Genomic DNA, 21,324 nt, shown 5'->3' with positions numbered 1-21,324 from the left:
GTCCCGGGTCATCCTTTGTGTGGAGATTTTTTTTTTCTCCTCTTTTTCTGCTCAATTGTATCTGGCCAATTAAACCACTCCTCCAAGCCATCCCGGTCTCTGCTCCACCCCCTCTGCCGATCTGGGGAGGGTTGCAAACATGTGGAGCCGCCAGCCACTTTTTTTCACCTGACAGTGAGGAGTTTCACCAGGGGGATGTAGCGTGTGAGAGGATCATGCTATACTCCCCAGTTCCCCCTCCTCCCTGAACAAGTGTCCCCACCGACCAGAGGAGGCGCTAGTGCAGCGACCAGGACACTTACCCACACCTGGCTTCCCACCTGCAGAGACGACCAAATGTGGCTGTAGGGACACCCGACCAAGCCTGAGATAACATGGGGGTTCGAACTGGCGATCCTCATGTTGGTAGGCACCAGAATAGACCGCTATACTACCCGGACGCCCCCTCTGTGTAGAGTTTGCATGTTCTCCCCGTGTCTGTGTGGATTTCCTCCGGGTGCTCCGGTTTCCTCCCACAGTCCAAAGACATGTTGGTCAGGTGAATCGGCCATACTAAATTGTCCCTAGGTGTGAATGTGTGTATGTGTTGGCCCTGTGATGGACTGGCGGCCTGTACAGGTTGTCTCCCTGCCTGCCGCCCAATGACTGCTGGGATAGGCTCCAGCATCCCGTGACCCCAGTTGGGATATGTGGCTTGGAGAATGGATGGATGGATAATAATACATTTTATTTAGAGAGCGCTTTTCAAAGTACTCAGAGATGCTTTAAATAAGTTAAAATAAACATAAAAGCAACACACCAAAACTATAAAACACATTAATCACACATTAAAAGCAATTTTAAAGAGGTGAGTTTTGATTAATGATGTGAACATGGACAGATCGGCACAGTCATTGATGTGTTTGGGGACAGAGTTCCAGAGGGATGGGGCTGCTATGGAGAAGGCTCTGTTACCTCAAGTCCAGTGCTTGGTACTGTGTGGTGGAGACAGGAGGTTGGCATTGGAAGAGCGAAGGTTGTGGGAAGGAGTATGGTAGTGGAGCAGATCGATGAGGTAGGAGGGGGCCTGATTATGGAGGGCTTTGTGAGTGAGGAGAAGGACTTTGAATAGGATCCGTTGTGGGACAAGAAGCCAGTAGAGGTTCTGGAGGACACGGGTAATGTGGTCGCGGGAGTGGATGAGCAGGCAAGCAGCAGAGTTCTGGTTCAGTGAGGCAGTTGGTCAGACAGGAGTAACCTGGTCCCATTAACTTGAAACACTTTCTATATGAAATACAAAGAAAGGTCACAAATAGTAAATGAGCACATGTGATGGTTATTTCGTTATCGTGTTTTAATATCCTTCCAACTGAATGAAAAACATTTTTTTCATTGTCCCTGTTAACAGATACTGTATTCCCAACTCAGTTGACGACACTACCAATAACCGAGTATTAAGGCTGAACCTTAATGCCCATCCTCTTAGTTATATCAATGACCAAGACATGGGCACCGCCTGGCTGTCTAGGACTATGACTGCACAAGAGGACATGGATGAAGGAATTACTATTACTGTGGATCTAGCAAATGGGCAATACCAGGTAACAGCTCTTATATAACAAATAGACTCAGTAGACTCGCAGACACACACACACACACACTTTTTTTTTTCTATACTGCAAGGACCCTCATTGACTATGTTCATTCCAGGGTCCCTATCCATAACCACAGCTATCAGCACTATATGCCTAACCTGATCCTCATTCTAACCTAAAACCCAAATCCTAACCCTAAAATAGCCCCTTGAAGAAGTCGGGACTGGCCAAAATGTTCTCACTTTGCACTTTCTCCTCTCTGTTATGGTTAAAAACTCAAATTGGTCTTCACAAATATAGCTGAACAAGGACACACACATACGCGCATTATCTCGCTCTCTCTCTCTCTCTGTCTCTCTCTCTCTCTCTCTCTCTCTCTCTCTCTCTCTCTCTCTCTCTCTCTCTCTCTCTCTCTCTCTCTCTCACACACACACACACGCACAATCCACGATAAGGAAACAGGAAATTAAACTGTCACAATTGGATGGCAGGCCTCAAGGAAGTAGTGCAATGTTAAACTCTGTTATTTGGCAAGTTGTTGATTGTATCTCATAAGCTACTCCAGGATCTCCCATGAGTGTTGAAATGGGATGAGCTCATGTGACTGAGGTAGCCATGCTATCTAGGAAGGCAATGGCACATTGAACCATTCAGCCTCTCAATAACTACATTTACATGAAGCATACTATTCCGATTATAATCAGTTTAAAAGCCCAAACAATAAAAATGCTCCATATAAACACCTCAATCAGAATAAACAGGCCCAAACCGATTGAAATGTCAGTCGGTTGCAGAGAGGTAGTTTAAACTTTTCCATAAACCAATCAAAAGAAAAATTGCACCAGGTAGATGATTTAACCTGATTACTTTCTGGCTGCGTTCTTTCTGCTTATGCCCTCCATCTTGGCATAACTGCATGGGGGCATATGTTTCTCCACTTCCAAAAAATGGCAGCTTCCAAGCTGAACTGGACCTCTGAGGAGAGTTTTGTTTTGATACAAACTTTGCAGATGCACCTCAGATGGAAGGGGGCGCCACACTTTCCGGCGGCAGAGAGAGGCAGGTGACAAGGTTACTGCTCCCCCAGCTGCGGCACGAGCCCAGCCCCACTTCACACCCCAGCCCAACTGACCTAGCTCTTAGAGCCAATCCTTATTCCAAATTTATGAATCTGACTAGCTGACTTCCCTTACCTGCCCTGATCTAACATGGTAAACCCCATGTCACACAGCTGTTACGATTGAATGTGTTGGTGCATGTAAACACCAGACCGTATTAGACCATCTCCCCTGTAAACAGTTGACCTGAAATCTTCAATTGGAATGATTTCAATCAGAATGAAAAAAAGTGTGCATGTAACCACAGCAGCTAGTCATCCTGGAAGACAGTCCACGTCAGGACAGAAAAGAATAGCTATACACACAAACTCTCACACAGTATCTCTTTGCCTGCACCTGTGTGTTCTTGTAAGACTTAGCAACTGAGACAGTGGTTTCATCCCCATTCCAAGTACTACAAAGCAGAGAGAGAAAGAGCAAGAGAGCTAGCTGGATTGCTGGATTTGGGGGTTGTCCACACATAGGCTCTCAAAGGACTCATCCTTCTTCTCTGAAGTGTGTCAGCCATATCTGTGGGCTACTGTATGTTTGTGGGTGGGGAATGGGGGTGGTGGGGATTTGGAGCTATCCTGAGTTGGTCTCTCAACTCAAGTCCCAAGATAAAAGACACATCACATCTCTCCGAAGTGCCTGTGTGTTTGTTAGTGTGTGCGTGCATGGATGCGTGTGTGTGTGTGTGTGTGTGATAGAAGTAGTAGCTTAGCGCACTCCCTGCTGTGCCCCAGTGTCCCAGCCCAGACTGTAGTGGGGCAGATAACACACACACACACACACACACACACACACGTGTTTTGGGGGGATTCGTTGTGTCTTTGTGTTAGTCTTTTTTTTACTAAAACCCTTTATAATAGTTTTTGGTATCCTTCACACATTTTTTGGAATCATTTACCAATATACTGTCATTTTAAAGAGGAAAAGAAATAACAACTTATCAAATCATAAATGTTAAACTTAAGACAATTTTACCGGATTATTTTGAAACTCGGTGGCGCAGTGGTTAGCGCGGTTGCCTCACAGCAAGAAGATCCTGGGTTCAAGCGCCGGGATAGTCCAACCTTGTCCAGGGTGTCTCCCCGCCTGCTGCCCAATGACTGCTGGAATAGGCTCCAGCATCCCCACCACCCTGAGAGCAGGATAAGCGGTTCAGATAATGGATGGATGGATGGATAATATGAAACTCTTCATTCCCTTTCCCAAAGCAAATTTTAGATGGAATGATGATGAGTAGAGATAATTAGTACATCATTTTGAGGGAGGTTTATAGTCATATCAGGAGAGGGACTCCTGCTTCTAGAGAGCTGTTACAAATTTAGGTGTGTCAGTTGTCATTCAGGTGACACATTATGACATTCCACCTCTCTCTTTCTCTGTTTTATTCCCAATGCTTTCTTGTGGTTTGTCATTGGACAATTTGCCTGGTTTTCATCTGATCACTTGTCATTCTGATTGTGATGAACTCTTTCTTGTATTTGTATTTTGTGGGACCGCCGCCCTCTTCAAAAGGTTTTTCAGCAGGCATGAACCAATCTAATTAAAAGTTGTTATTAATAATAATAATAACTTTATTTATATAGCACTTTTCTAAAACAATGTTACAAAGTGCTTTGCAAAGAAATAAAACCAGACAATTGTATTTATTCTCACCCCCCCCTGCCATTTAACATATAAACACAGATAAAACTCAGAAATGCACTTATCTCCTCTCCCTCAATTTTATCTCACAGCCCTCTTTCTATTTTTCTTCTGCTTTTGCCTCCTCACTGTCTCCGTCACTGTCTGTATCTGCTGGTCTGTGTTTAAGTGTGTAAATTGCTTTGTTCTGAGAATTGTTCTCACTGTAATTCTTTCCCTCTTGATCTGGGTTGTTCCTGTTTGGATTATTCTATCTCACTCTTCTGATTTTTATTGCTGTTTTTTCTTATTCTTTTAAAACTCATTTCAAGATAAAAAAAAAACAAATCTCATCTGAAACTGTTTCTAATCATTCTGATTGTATCTCTGTCTTTATTTTAGGTATTTTACGTTATAGTCCAGTTTGGTGGAATTCTGCCAGAGCGGGTTCGAATCCAGAGACAAAATCGTATCAGCACAGCAGCACAGAGCAGTACCAGCACAGACCCACTCTGGTTGGATTGGCAGTACATGGCCCGAGACTGCAGTGTGTTTGGACTGCAAAACAATGGACCATTATTAAGACCCGACTCTGCCAACTGTCTACAACTGCCTCGGTTAGTAGGGAGTGTGTGTGTGTGTGTGTGTGTGTGTGTGTGTGTGTGTGTGTGTGTGTGTGTGTGTGTGTGTGTGTGTGTGTGTGTGTGTGTGTGAGAGAGAGAGGGTGAGCAAGAGAGTTCGGAATGTTCACAGGTAACCAAATGTTCAGATAAAACATTTGTGGATGAGAATTAGATATGACGGAAAAGTGAAATTATTATTATTAAAATGTAAAAAAAAATTTAAACATTTTGTCTAAAATTAATGTAAATACAATTAACTGAATCATTAATGTATCTGACAGTGGTACATTTTTTTCACCCAATATCGTAAATGATTCAAACACTGCAAAAGAATCTGAAATACTTAAGTCATCTTTTCTTTAGTCTCTTTTAAGTTGCTTACACACACAGATACCGACATCTCTGTTTGTGACTTGGCTTTGCTGGAAAGGATTGGCGAGCGCTATCCCATTCTAGACTCAACAGACAATGAAGTCAAATAAAAAAAAAAACAATAGGGGATGAGTAAACCAAATCCTGTTGAAGGAATATGCGACTGTAACTCCAAACCCCATCTTGCAGTTTTCTGTACTGCAGAGTTGATTGCCAACAGCATCCCCAGTTGTCTCTCACGCCAAAATATAGATATACTTTTGTAAAGGAATGAGTGATAAAACTGTGTAACTACAAACATTCTGGCTCACTCCAACCTATGGTGTCTTTAGGACTTGCCATTTTATATTTTGATCAACCAGCTATCCATTATTCGTTTTTTGTTTGTTTTCTTGACTGTATATTCAAATATTGTAAAAACATCATATTCCACCTCTAGTCCTTAATGTGTCTGTGTCTGTTTGTGTGTGGTTGTGTGTGTATGTGAGTTAGAAAGAGGGGGGGGGCAAGCGTAATGTAAGAAAAGAGAGAAAATAGAGAAACATGGGAGAAAGTTCTTTGAGCTGTATTTGGGGCTGTTCTGACTTGATTGCTGAACTCATGCTCCCAGAAAAAAAACACCCCAATAGCATGTCTCTCTTCTCGAGAGATGTCAGATGTCTCTAGGTCCCTTTCCCCTGGACTTGATAGCAACTTTGAGAAGAGATTTGTCATTCTCTCTAATCTGTGCCTAACATACACACACACACACACACACACACACACACGCGCACACACACGCTCACTCTCAAAGGTTGTTCCTCTAATCTGTGGTAGTCTAGCAAGAGAGAGACGGAATGATGTGAGAGACAAAGACAGAAAGGAAGAAAGAGAGGAAAGGGGGAAACAGTAAAGGGGACAAAAAGTGGAGTTATGTCTTTGCTGTGACAGGGAACTTTTAATACAGCAGCTCTGAACACTGTTTCCAGGCCTTTGGTGTGTGTGTGTGTGTGTGTGTGTGTGTGCGTGCGTGCGTGCGTGCGTGCGTGCGTGCGTGCGTGCGTGCGTGCGTGCGTGCGTGCGTGCGTGCGCGCGCACGCACGTTCATATTGGCTGCAGTCCTGGCTTTGTTTTCCTGGTGAGAGTGACTGAAGGGGGATTGGCTGCTTTAAAAAGACCCTCACACTCCATCTTTCGCTTGTCTTTTTTTTCACCTCTGTGTTTGTCCATCTCCGGCTGTCTTTCTGTCTATCCCTTTTTTGTCATCTTTGGGGCAGCTTTAAACTGAAGAAAGAACACACACACACACACACACACACACACACACACACACACACACACACACACACACACACACAGTTCCAATATATCAGAATTGTTTTTATCCTAACCAGTCAGAGAACAGAAATGTCCTCAGAGCTGGAAGGACATGGTTTAACTGTGGCTGTTGGCTGACCATGGCCTCCTTTATGAAGGTTAGATTACTTTGAAATATGTTAGTTGAAAGCATGATGAAGACCCCCCCCCCCACACACACACACACACACACGTTCATATTGGCACAACTACCAGGAACAGGCGTTGGATTGGCACTAAATAAAGAAATTGACTTGGATCATAGTCTAAATAGACACACACACACAATCTTGTTGTAGATGATTTTATCAAGGCCTGGGTTGGCACTAGATGGAACAGGTGTGGATATATCAAAGGCTGTACTCTGTGCACTTTCTTCACTTGATTGACAAAGAATACTACTCACAACTCTTCCTGGCCGTTACGTCTGTCAGCTAAATTGGCATGGGAACAATTGGGCCACATGCAAATCATATAACATATTGACAATTAGCCCTTGGTAATTGTTGTTACATGACAAAAGTAGCATTTGATTAATCTAATTTTGCAGGAGATATTACTTTTGAAGCTGTTGCAGAGAATGCCTCAGTCATTTCAGTTATGTAAACACCAATCAGTTATAAGTTCGTACCATGTGAGCAGTTAATGCACCTTAATAAACTTGATATACGTGTGGTGATTTGGAGCAAAAGCATTTTTCAAAGAAAGGAAGGCGCCCAGGAGGCATCCTAATCAGATGCCCGAACCGCCTCAACTGGCTCCTTTCGACGCAAAGGAGCAGCAGCTGTACTCTGAGCTCCCTCCGGATGTCCGAGTTCTTCACCCTATCTCTCGGGCTGAGCCCAGTCACCCTACGGAGGAAACTCATTTCAGCTGCTTGTATCCATGATCTCCCCCTTTCAGTCACTACCCAAAGCTCATAACCAGAGGTGAGGGTTGGAACAAAGATTGACTGGTAAATTGAGAGCTTTGCCTTCCGGCTAAGCTCCTTCTTCACCACAACGGTCCGGTACAATGTCCACATTACTGCTGATGCTGCACCAATCCGCCTGTCAATCTCCCGCTCCATCCTACCCTCACTTGTGAACAAGAACCCAAGCCACTTGAACTCATTCACATTAGGCAACAACTCATCCCCAACCTGAAGGGAGCAATTCACCATTTTCCGGTAGAGAACCATGGCCTCAGACTTAGAGGTGCTGACTCTCATCCTGGCCATTTCACACTCAGCTGCAAACCACCCCAGTGCACGCTGGAGATTGTGTTTTGATGAAGCCAACAAAACCACATCATCTGCGAAGAGCAGAGATGCAATTCTGAGGTTCTCAAAATGGACACACTCCTCACCTTGGCTGCAGCTTGAGATCCTGTCCATGAAGATCACAAACAGAATCGGAGACAAGGGACAACCTTGGCGGAGTCTGACACTGACCAAAAACGTGTTTGACTTTGTGCCAAGAAAGTGGACACAGCCCTCACTTTGGTTATATAAGGACCAGGTGGTTTGTAGCAACTGCCCTGATACCCCATACTCCTGCAGTACCGCCCACAGAGTGCCCCGGGGTACTTGGTCATATTCAGTTCCATAAATTCTGTCATCTGCCTTGCCCTCAGTTCCATCTTAGATGTACCCCTGTGCTAAGTGTGAATAATTATTAAAAATGTTCATTAGCAAAGTTGATGGTATTCAAATGAACATCCCCCCAATCCATGATCTAGCTGTCTCAGTGGTCAGTTCTAAATTGGACTGCTTCCAAATTATCATGCTACCCTCCCTTACAAAGATTGTTTACATCATGAAACCTACAACCTGCCCCCTTGACATTGTCCCTACTGTGCACCTGAAGGATGTCTTTGATATAGCCAGTCCCAGCATCCTCTCAATAAAAAACGGCCCCCAGGCCACTGGTGCCATTGTGTGCATCAGAATCAGAATCATGTTTATTGGCCATGTAGTTTTGACTCTGGTTTCGTGACTCTAAGTGTACTTAACATAAAATAACAACACGAAAACACAACAGTCTTCAGATATATACACACTCACAAGAATTGACTTATACAGGTGAAATAAGAGGTGATAAAGTGCAATGGTGCAGAGATTATATCAGAGATGTTGAAATAGATGTTAACAAGTTACTTACATATGTACATCATACATGCCTGTGGTAGATGGACATGATAGAGCATACCAGTATATGTACAATGTACAGTACAATATATACAAAATGCTTTGTTTATTTGAGTGTTAAGCTTTCATTTGAATGACAGCCCATGAAAAGAAGCTGTTTTTTGCAGTCTGTGTAGTCTGTCCTGTCAGGTCTATATAATGTTGGTGGTCACATGGCGTAGGTCCTAGGTTGCTCTGGTGGCATCTGGACACTGCTTGCCATCCTCCTCATCATATTCGTGGCACTCTCTTGTGCCATTGTAATTATGTTGTCCTCTTTAAGTTTTGTATTCTGTAAATTGTGTACACACAACATCCATTGGATGTCTGTCTGTCCTTGGAGAGAGATACCTCCTCTGTTGTTCTCGTCGAGGTTTCTTCCTATTTTTTCTCCCTGTTCAAGGTTTTTTTTTTAGGGATTTGATCCTTATCTGATGCAAAGGTCTAAAGCAGGGTTCCCCAGTTAGTTTTCCCCAAGGGCCAAATTATGCCATGCATGCCAAGGCAAGGGCCAAAACGTCTGAGGGTTTTGTTTTTTCTATTTTGCTAATAAGTTGTTTTATGTGGAGGTGTTGTTGCTGCTATTACGATTATTATTATCATTATTATTTTTATCATTATTAATATTATCATCTCATCTCATCTCATCATCAGCCACTTCTCCCGGGGTCAGGTTGTGGTGGCACCAAGCTAAGTAGGGCACTCCAGATGTCCCTCTTCCCAGCAATGCCTTCCAGCTCTTCCTGTGGGATCCCAAGATGTTCCCAGGCCATATTGGACATGTAGTCCCTCCAGAAAGTTATGGGTCTACCCCAGGGTCTCCTCCCAGTTGGATGTGCCTGGAAAAGGAAGGCACCTTGGAGGCATCCTAATCAGATGCCCGAACCACCTGAACTGGCGCCTTTCGATGTGAAGGAGCAGCAGCTCTACTCCGAGCTCCCTTCAGATGTCTGAGCTCCTCACCCTATCTCTAAGGCTGAGCCCAGACACCCTACGGAGGAAGCTCATTTCAGCCACTTGTACCACGATCTCACCCTTTCAGTCACTACCCAAAGCTCATGACCATAGGTGAGGGTTGGAACGAAGATTGACTGGTAAATTGAGAGCTTTGCCTTCTGGCTCAGCTTCCTCTTCACCACAACAGTCCGGTACAACATCGGCATTACTGCTGATGCTGCACCTACCCGCCTGTCATTATTATTATTATTATTATTGTTATTATTATTATCCATCCATCCATTATCCAAACCGCTTATCCTGCTCTCAGGGTCATGGGGATGCTGGAGCCTATCCCAGCAGTCATTGCGCGGCAAGCAGGGAGACTTATTATTATCATTATTAGTAGTAGTAGTAGTAGTAATAATTTAGGCTTGGGATTCTTAAAGCCTGTGTTGAGGGTCACACAAGAAAAAAATGCACTCTTGAAACAAAATAAGTCCAAAACCAACCATTTATTTATGAACAAATGGACAAAAATTAATGGACGTTCATTCACCAATCAGTGAGAGCGACTGGATGAGGCAATCCCTCTGATGTCGGACCTGTATTCTGTTGTGGCAAGCCTGAGGTACTGGGCAAGATATGCATTCGAGAGTCTGTTTCTTTCGTAGATCTTGATAGAGTTCATTGAAGAAAACGATGACTCACATCTGTACGTGGAGGGGAAAATTGCAAGTAGGAGCATGTTTTTGAATCGAGTTTGGAGAACCACATTTATCCAAAAGTCACTCGCCCCAACGTCCTTGTGTTGTACTTTGAGCAAATCAAATGTTCCCATCTCCAAGACCTCCATTTGAAGAGTTGCCTCATCTATTGAAGGTACAAGCCTTTTGGCCTCTGCAGTCCACTGGGAAAGAGAAAGACTGTCTCAGGAAGAGAAGGCTCTACCTCTGAGTTTAGGGGAGCTTGCTTTCAAATCATTCCATGAAGTTTTCTGCCAGGCTTGTCACGAAATCTTTTTTCGCTGGATCCTCCTGCATTTCATTCTTCTCGCAATGCTCCTGCAGACCTGGGAAGTGTAACTTTCTCCCATGAAGTTCTCTCTCCAAAAGGTTCAGCTTTGACTGGAAAGCTTCAACTGCCTCGTACATGTCTGCACCAGTGTGGTTCTTGCCTTGTAATTACAGATTAAGGTGATTTAGATGAGACATGATGTCACAAAAAAAAGATGCCATCACCTTATTGTCACTTAAAAACCTCTGATATGCTTGGGCTTTTTGGTTCTGCAGTCCAGATAAAAATGGCACAAGCTCATCACACAGGTCGCACACCCTCTCCAATGCACAGCCTTTGCTGAGCAGCAAACATTATGCAGCTAAAGATCCTTGTGTTCTGCTAAAATTTCCTCCAGCATTGCTCTGAAAAGGCGATGTTGCAGACTACAACTCTCGCGAATGAAATTTACCAGTCTCGTCAGAGTATCCATCGCCTCTTTCCTTTCCCCACACAGTTTAGTGCCCAACACTGATTTGTGAGTAATGCAATGAAATGCTAAGAGCGTTGGGTTAACAGCGGCACACCTGCTTACCAAGCCCTTGTATTGTCCCACCATTGACAGAGCCCCATTGGTGACAAAGGACACAATTTTGCTCACATCCAAGCCATTCTTCTCAAAGAACTGTGTTAATTCATTAAAGATAATTTCTACAGCCCAGGTAGAGTAAGCAAAATAAGTAGCTCTTCCCAAAAGGTCTCCCATCAAAAAATCTTGTGAACACAGATAGCTGTTCCATATCGGTTCAGTCACAAGACAAGTCTATGGCTAGTAATATGGCCTCTGCTTTCTTCGCATTAGTGAGTAGATTGGAAAAAGACTCCTCCGCTTAAAGTTCTACTCTTCTTGTTGCCGTGTTAGCCAACAATGGCACCTGCTTTAATAGCTCCACAACCAATACAGTCCTCTCCATGTGATTATTTTCATGTCATTCTTCCCTCCCATAGCCTCCGCTTCCGCCTGTGGTGGCACTTGAAGGTACTGTTCTGCCCGCTGTCTCCGTCCGCTGGCCTCATCTCTCTTTAACTCTCTCGCCAGGAATTTTCCCCATACAGACTCATATTAGACACCGTGCTTCTCATCCACACAACATATCTAATAGCAGAAACAACAACAACCAGTTTGTTATATATCTGCAGTTTGCGTCCTATTTGTTGTACTGCTTGCTGTTGATGTTAATTCTGCTGTGACACCAAACAATTTTGGCCTCTTGAATGTGAGATCTCTGAGTAATAACTCCTTTATCATTAATAATGTTATTGTTTCTAATAATCTGGACTTTTTTATGATTACTGAGACATGGCTGTCGCCAGGGGACACTGTTCCCCCTGATTGAGGCTAGCCCCCCTGATTTTGCATATCTTCACATTCCCAGGCCCTCTGGTAGAGGGGGTGGCCTAACTGTTTTTGTAAGTTAGGTCTTAAGTGCCATCCTGTTACTTTTGGTTATTTTATCTCATTTGAGCTTTTATGTTTTTTAATTACTGGCCCTCCCCCTTTACCCTGCATCTTAATTTATAAGCCCCCTAATTCAGTTAGTTTTATCTCTGAGTTTTCTGACCTTGTATCTATTGTCATACCAAAATATGACAGGGTGCTTATTCTTGGCGATTTTAATATTCATGTGTGCTGGCCTTCCCATTCCATCACCTCACATTTTTCACATCTAGATTCTTGTAACCTTATTCAGTCTGTTAACAGGGCTACAAATTCCAAAGGCCACATTTTAGACCCTGTACTCTCACCTGGTTTCTCTCTTGAATGTCTCAATTTGGTTTCTATGCCTGTATTTGACCATAAAGCTGTCATTTTCAAAGTCCCACTACAGCTCGGTAGTCCTAGCCATTATCCTAAAACATGCTCTCGCATTCTCAATGCTGGCTCTGCAGTTAAATTCTGTGATGCTTTTAATTCGTCATCCTTTAATCCCTCTTTATCACCCCTCAATCCAGATGCACTATTAAATTCATTCAGTGATCAGTACCTAGCCATCCTCGACCAAATTGCACCATTTAAAACTAGGAAACAAAAATTAAATAACCTCCCCTGGCTGAATGATCACACCCGTGCCCTTAGAAGACTGTAGAAAAACAGAATGACAGTGGAAGGTCAGCAAGTCCGAATTTGCTCATAACACTCTTAAAACCAAATGTTAATTTACCAGAAGGCAGTTAAGGTTGCGAGATCAGCATACTTCTCCGAACTAATATTGAGAAATAACCCCAATCCTAAAGTTCTCTTCAAGATAATTGATTCTGTCATTAATGGTCCCTCCACTTCTCTTTCTGAACCTGATGTTGAGTAGTCCGAAAAATTTCTCACTCATTTTGTAAACAAGGTGAGGAGTATTAGGTCCCAAATCCAGCCAGGCTCTCTCCGTTCCATTCCCCATGTTAATTCTGCCTCTTTCACCCAATTTCAACCAATTACAATTTCAGTGTTGGAAACCACAGTCTCCAATATTAGCTCATCCCCCTGAATCCTAGACATCATTCTCACTAAGCTACTCAAGGAGGTATTTTCCACTGTCACCCCCGTTATTCTGCAAATTCTTAATAATTCTCTGGCCTCTGGTTCTTTTCCAGACAGTTTTCAGCATGCCATCATTCACCCATTGCCAAAGAAACCTTATTCAGACCCCCTGTCCCTAAGTAACTACAGGCCAATCTCCAAATTGTCTTTTTTTTAATCTAAGGTTCTGGAGAGAGTAATTTCTTCCCAGTTATTTCTTTTATGAACACTAATACTGTTTTTAATAGTTTCCAGTCTGGTTTTAGAGCTCTTCATAGTACTGAGACGGCTCTAGTTAAGGTCACTAACAATCTACTGCTGAATGCAGACAGAAGTGACTGCTCGATTTTAGTTCTTTTAGACTTAAGTACTGCCTTTGACACGGATGATCACAACATCCTCCTACATCGCTTAGAGACTTGGGTTGCCATCAAGCGCTCGGCTCTTAACTTATTATGCTTTTATGTCACGAACAGAACTTTTTCTGTTTTTCTGGGTAACTCTACCTCCTTGGTGGCTCAGTTGAGTTGTGGTGTCCCTGAAGGCTCAGTTCTTAGCCCCCTCCTCTTTTCTATATACATGCTGCCCCATGGCCAGTTTATTCAAAATCACGATGTGCTCTACCATTTTTATGCTGATGACACTCAGTTACACATGCCACTAAAACCCACAGATCCTAGCACCCTAATAAATCTCAGCTTTCCTCACTTACATTAAACCCTGGATGTCCAAACAATTTGTTAAATTTAATGATGATTAAATCATCATTAAATTTAAGATTTAAGTCTGAGATCATTCTGTTCAGTCCTGAAAATTCGATCAGTCTGTTTGCTACTAATCTTGGTGGTCTATCAGCTAGTCTTAAGCAGGCTGCTAGGAATCTTGGGGTAATATTTGATGCTAACCTCAGTTTTGACAATCAAATTAAACATGTTGTTCAGTCACTCTTTTTCCAACTCAAGATAATCTCCAAAATTAGGTCATTTTTATCAATTGCCGATTTGCAAAAAGTTGTACACACTTTTATCTATTCTCGGCTCGACTACTGTAATGCACTTTATTCAGGTATCAGCAAGGGCTCCCTCCACCGTCTGCAGTTGGTACAAAATGCGGCTGCTCGGCTCATTACCGGGACAAGGAGGCATGACCATATCACTCCTGTGCTTGCCTCCCTACACTGGCTCCCTGTTATATTTCGAATTGATTTTAAAATTTTACTGCTCGCTTTTAAGGCTTTAAATGGTCTTGCCCCTTCATACATTTGTGATTTATTGACTTGGTGTGTCTCCCCTCGACCATTAAGATCTGCAGATGGAGCCCTGCTAGTTATTCCCAGGTCTCGGTTGGTTACAAAGGGTGATTGGGCTTTTGCTGTTAGAGCCCCCACACTATGGAACCGTCTTCCTGTTGAGCTAAGACGAACTAAGTCTCTAGTTTTTTTTAAATATCGTCTTTTTATGAAAGCTTTTACAAATGTTTGATAATTGTTTTTATTTTTACCGTTTTTAGTTTTACTCTTATTTGATCTTACTCTTATTTTTGCCTTATCTGGTTTTATGTTTGTTTTTTTTGTGAAGCACTTTGTAACATTGTTTTAGAAAAGTGGTATATAAATAAAATTATTATTATTATTATTATAACCATTTCCTTGTTTTTCTCATCACAATTTAAAACTTTGCCAACCATATCAATTACACACGTTTTAATCAACTCAGCATCAGTGAATGACTTCTTAGCTTTAGCAAGGTTCCATGAAACATGCAATGATGCAGCTGTTGCACTCTCTTGTGCCAATGTGGATTTATAGATAGTAGAAACGGAGTGCTTGTATGATGTATTCATATTTCATATTTTTTGTTTGTGGTGATCTGATTTTTTAGGGTAGTTTTGTGTGTGTGTGTGTGTGTGTGTGTGTGTGTGTGTGTGTGTGTGTGTGTGTGTGTGTGTGTGTCGGCCCTGTGTGATGGCTTGGTGGCCTGTCCAGGGTGTCCCCCTGCCTGCTGCCCAATGACTGCTGGAATAAGCTCCAGCATCCCCATGACCCTGAGAGCAGGATAAGCAGTTCGGATAATGGATGGATGGTATTAAAACTGGCAGCATGCATAGTGTTGAAGTGCCACTTGCTTTGCAGACAGCTACAGTCTGCATGCATATCAAGCATGTTGGTTTAGCATTGCGTGGTCCAGTAAAATAAAACAAAACTGATCAGTCCAGTCAGATTTGAACTGATGGTTTTCTTGGTCGACTTTGCGTTTTTTCGCACAGGCCACGTTCTTGGTTTAGGACAATTATTGATTATCAGTGACTTAGCTGGTGAGTGGCTCTGTCTAGTCAAGGACCCTAGAGAGCGTGAGTATGTCTTACATTTACGCGCACTCTATGACATAGGTCAAATGCACTGCGGGGTTAGGTCAAAATAAAGTAGAGCAGCACGCACTTTATTTCACATGTTGAGCACTTTATTTCACATGCTAGGACAAGTGCATTAGTGCCAATGGGTCACCGTGGGCCAGACATTTGGCTCTTGTGGACCAGAGCTGGCCCACAGGCCACTTTTTGGGGTTCAGTGGTCTAAGGACAGGATGTTGTATTGCTGTAAAGCCCACTAAGGTAAATTTGTAATTTGTGATAATGGGCTATAAAAATAAAATTGGCTTGACTTGACTGTTCCAACCTGTTTCAAGAATGCAGTGGTCCAGCCCCTCCTGAAAAAATGCAACTTGGACCCTACCTTGCCAAGTAACTACAGACCTATTTCTAAACTTCCATTTCTGTTAAAGGTTCTCGAAAAGGTTATTGTCCATCAATTGCTGCCCTACCTACACCAAAACAACATCTTGGAAAGATTTCAGTCATGTTTTAAGGCTTATCATAGCACAGAGTCCGCCTTGCTGAAAGTGTACAATGACCTGCTCCTCTCTATCAACCGCAGTGATTGTGCCATTCTAATTCTTCTGGACCTCAGCGCGGTGTTTGATACTGTGGATAATGGTAATTTAATAGACCATCTCCAGCACGGGGTTGATATTGATGGCTCTACCTTGAAATGGTTCACGTCCTACCTCAAGAATAGAAGCTTCTCAGTTAACATAGGTAATTTTTCCTCTCCCCCACAAGGTTCTATCCTAGGTCCCATTCTTTTCTGTATATACATGCTTCCCCTCGACCAAATCATTCAAAAATACGACATTTCCTTTCACTCTTAGTATGCTGATGCCACTCAGCATTATCTCCCCCTGAAACCAAACATCGACTCCAATCTGGTCAGCCTCTTGAACTGCCTTGATGACCTAAAGTGTTGGATGACACAAAACATCCTAAAGCTGAAAGAAAGCAAGTCTAAAGTTGTCCTATTTAGCCCCCCTGACTCAGTTAAAGTTTTTACCAACAGTCTTAAAAATTTGTCCACCCTTGGCAAACATCATGTAAAAAGCTTGGTGTGATATTTGATTCCACCTTCAAGTTTGACAAGTAAATTAACACAGTTGTTATATGCAGTTTTTTTCCCCAGCTTCGTACTATTGCCAAAATCAAGCTGTTCCTCTTTTAGTGATCTCAAGAAAGTCATCCATACTTTCATATCCTCCTGCTTGGACTACTGCGACTCCATGTATATTGGGATGAGTTAGTCAGTTGTCCCTGTGCTGCCTGCAACTGGTCCAGAACATTGCGGCCATATTTCCCCTATCCGACTCTCTGTCCACTAGCTGCCTGTATGGTTCAGAATTGTTGTAAGGTTCTCCTGTTTGTTTATAAAGCCCTAAATGGACTGGTCTCCTCCCATATTGCAGACCTTTTAACGTTTTACTCTTTTCTTTTCTTTTTTTTTTTTTTTTTTACATGGTGATGCTGGTCACGTGGCTCGGGTTCTGGGCTGTTCCATTGCACGTTGTCTGTCTTGGCAGAGAGATCCATCCATCCATCCATTATCTTAACCGCTTATCCTGCTCTCAGGGTTGCAGGGATACTGGAGCCTATTCCAGCAGTCATTGGGCGGCAGGCGAGGAGACACCCTGGACAGGCTGCCAAGCTATCACAAGGCCCACACACACACACACACACACACACACACACACACGCACATACACATTCATTCCTAGGGACAATTCAGTATGGCCAATTCACCTGACTTAAATGTCCTTTGACTATGGGAGGAAACCGGAGTCCCCGGAGAAAACCCACGCAGACACGGGAAAAACATGCAAACTCCACACAGAGGACAACCTGGGTTGATCCACCCAGGTTGGACCACCCTGGGGCTCAAACCCAGGACCTTCTTACTGTGAGGCGACCGCGCTAACCACTGTGCCACCGTGCCGCTGGGCGAGAGATAATAATAATAATGATCATCATCATTGTCATCATTACATTTATATCGCGCTTTTCTATACACCCAAAGCGCTTGACTCCAAAACCAAAAAGCCAAAGCCAAATCCCTCCTCTGTTGTTCTCCCTGAGGTTTCTTCCTAAAGGTTTTTTTTTTAAGGGAGTTGTTCCTTATCTGATGTGAGGGTCTAAGGACAGCATGTTATGTTGCTGTAAAGCCCCTTGAGGCAAATTTGTAATATGTGATATAGCGCTATACAAACAAAATTGAATACCTCCAGGTCCAACAGATTGGTTGACTTGGGATTCCTTGCTGTCCCGTGATCTAAACTTTGGCTCAGGGTGACCGCGCCTTTGGGGCTGCAGCCCCTTGACTGTGTAACAGCATTCCCCTCCCTATCAGATCTGCCCGCTCCATCAACTCTTTTAAATCCAGGCTCTAAACTTATTTTTGTTCTCTAGCTTTTGAATCCTCCTGATGTGGCTGATTTCTAGCTTGTGTCTATGCCTGTGTATTGCTCATTTGTGCCTATGAGCTATGTGCCTTGTTGTCTATGTCAGTGTTTCTTGTATTTATGTTTTCAGCTACCTGCTCTGGTCTGTACATCACTTTGGTCAATGTGGGTTGTGGTTCAATGTGCTTAATAAATAATCTGACTTGACCCTCTTTGGGGAAAAAGAGGAAAAGCATAGATCATTTTAAGACACAATATCTTGAATTAAATTTGTTATTTCAGAAGAACAGGAGTAGTATAACAATTTTGTCACATTGTGCTGTCTCATCTGTAAAACCATAAAGGTTATTATTGGATCGAGCTGTTATCTGATGAAGTGTTTTAGACTAATAAAAAGCACTGAACAAATCTAAATCAAGAACATTTTGAGAGTGTTGCCAATCTAAGTGAGACAAGTAAATAGTTGTTTCTGAGGAACACAATTTAAGAAGTACAAAAATAGTGTCTAAATCTCACATTGGTACCAAACAACTCATTTATGAATCTTATTTTCAATTTTCTTTTCTAATTTGATCTTGCTCCAGTGTTGTTAGTCTTTATATTTTGTGCTGTGTGTGTGTGTGTGTGTATGTATGTGTGTGTGTGTGTGTGTTGGGGGCTGTCTACAGCTCAGTTTGTCCTGAGTAGTTGTTTAGCACCAGGTGTCTTAATATTTGAATGCTCACTTCATATAAACCTGAAACACAATTACACAAGCACACAAGCATTATACTCAGCAAGACAGATGTGTGGACACTTAGAGAAGAAGTGGCCTGGACATGTATTTTAGCTCTACCTATGCAAAAACAAGAGACCAAGCTGAATAATTACACAGAAAAAAAAAGTAATGAAGAATTAAAGTACAAAACAGGATAACTAAGATAATGAGACAGAGAGAGTTTTATGTAGGATACTCACAGTGCCTTGTAAAAGCACTTTTTAAATGTATATCCAGTAACTTTGGTTTATTTGCTTTGCAAAACTAACTAGTCAAGTAAAGTCAGTTTATTTGTATAACCCAATATCAAAAATTACAAATTTGCCTCAGTGGGCTTTACCGCAACACAACATCCTGCCCTTAGACCTCCACATCAGATAAAGAACAACTCCCTAAAAAAAAACACCCTTTAACAAGGAGAAAAAAATAGGAAGAAACCTCAGGGAGAGCAACAGAGGAGGGATCTCTCTCTCGATGGACAATGAGCATGTTGTGTGTACACAATTTACAGAATACAATGTTGAAAGAGGATAACAGAATTATAATGGAATTATAAAATATATGAAGAATATGATGTTCAGGATGCCAAACAGTGTCCAGATGCTACCTACATATGATACTATAATTACACTAGGAATGTTTAAAGAAATCAGATGACTCAGTACATAGTAAACATGAGCACATACAGTAGTTGGTTGCCAACAGGTTTAAAAAAGATAAACATGCCATGGCATCATTTTCCAAGATGATGAAACAGAAGAGAGAAAAGAATGGTGAAACGTGACATGATGACATTAGGTAGAATTTGAGATTGTGTGTGTGTGTGTGTGTGTGTGTGTGTGTGTGTGTGTGTGTGTGTGTGTGTGTGTGTGTGTGTGTGTGTGTGTGTGTGTGTGTGTGTATGCATATATGTATGTGTGTGTATGGGGATGTATGTATGTGTATGTGTGCGTGCGTGTGTGTATGGGGGGGTGATACAATATTTGGTTTCCCATATGTCCTCATGATGTACTGCAACATCTCTTAACAGCGACACATCACGAACACCTTTAAAATATTTCCATTGTATTTCATTGCATCATATTTATTGGGATTTTTTGCATTTTGCTTTATTTTATGCATAGTAAAATATGTGGTGTGTGTGTGTGTGTGTGTGTGTGTTGATGTTTCAGTGAGGTGCCGTTCTCAGGAGGTAACATCACGCTCAGCCTTTTGGCACCAGAGCCGAACCCCAGGCCAGGCTACAATAACTTCTACAGTTCCCCTGGCCTGCAGAGGATGGTACAGGCCACCCAGGTCAGGATACATCTGAGTGGACAATATCACACTCGAGGAGCAATGGTGAACCACAGACACCAATACTACACCATCAATGAAATCACCATCAGTGGCAGGTGACAACAACCGATATTGCAATGATCGTTTATTTAAGCAGAAGTAAATCAGCATTCTGTTAATATTTTTGATGAGAACTACCAGTGAGCAATGGATTTAAACATTACAATCTTGAGACATTTGTCCATAACAATTTTTCATATATGTTTCCATACATTTAAAGAGTTTTCAGGCCTGCTTTACTCAGTGTTCTCAAATAAAAATGATGAAACCTATACAGTCTCAAAATACATTTTTAAAATCAAAATGAGCAGAGGCATATTGGCAACATCAAGTGCAGTAAATCCATTATTGTATGAGGAAGTCGGGGGGTTATTGTATGAGGAAGTCGGGAGTTGCAGAGAAGTATGTTGGAGTGGTGCAGGATATGTATGAGGGAAGTGTGACAATGGTGGGGTGTGCAGTTGGAAAGACAGATGGATTCAAGGTGGAGGTGATTTTATGTCAAGGATCGGCTCTGAGCCCTTTCTTGTTTGCAATGGTGATGGACAGGTTTACGGACAAGATCAGGCAGGAGTCTCTGTGGAGTTTGATGTTTGCAGATGACATTGTGATCTGTAGCAAGAGTAGGGTGCAGGTTGAGGAGACCCTGGCGAGGTGGAGGTATGCACTGGAGAGAAGAGGAATGAAAGCAGTAGGAGCAAGATGGAGTACTTATGTGTGAATGAGAGGGAGGACAGTGGAATGGTGAGGATGTAAGGAGTAGAGGTGACGGAGGCATATGAGTTTGAATACTTGGGGTCAACTGTACAAAGTAATGGGAGTGCAGAAGAGAGGTGAAGAAGAGAGTGCAGGCAGGGTGGAGTGGTGGAGAAGAGTGTCAGGAGTGATTTGTGACAGAAGGGTACCAGCAAGTGTTAAAGGGAAGGTTTACAAAATGGTTGTGAGACCAGCTATGTTATATGGTTTGGAAACAGTGGCACTGATGAAAAGACAGGGGCGGAGCTGGAGGGGGCAGAGTTGAAGATGCTAAGATTTTCTTTGGGAATGACAAAGAAAGACAGGATTAGAAACGAGTATATTAGAGGAACAGCTCAGGTTGGACAGTTTGGAGACAAAACAAGACAGGCATGATTGAGATGGCTTG

At 42.6% G+C, this 21,324-nt stretch overlaps 1 protein-coding gene across 1 annotated transcript in view; it reads left to right on the top strand.

The window, feature by feature from the left end:
* ush2a (Usher syndrome 2A (autosomal recessive, mild)) overlaps window positions 1-21,324 on the top strand; it is a 577,949-nt gene that overhangs the window by 87,982 nt on the left and 468,643 nt on the right. The window contains 3 exon segments of the mRNA XM_056279331.1: window positions 1,388-1,580; window positions 4,706-4,920; window positions 20,015-20,236. Of these exon segments, the coding sequence (XP_056135306.1) occupies window positions 1,388-1,580; window positions 4,706-4,920; window positions 20,015-20,236 (630 nt within the window).

This window comes from Lampris incognitus, chromosome 4, assembly GCF_029633865.1.
Source record: "Lampris incognitus isolate fLamInc1 chromosome 4, fLamInc1.hap2, whole genome shotgun sequence".
In the NCBI taxonomy this organism is placed as follows: Eukaryota; Metazoa; Chordata; class Actinopteri; order Lampriformes; family Lampridae; genus Lampris; species Lampris incognitus.
The sequence above is the reverse complement of the archived record's forward strand: the minus strand, read 5'-3'. Positions and strand labels throughout refer to the sequence as shown.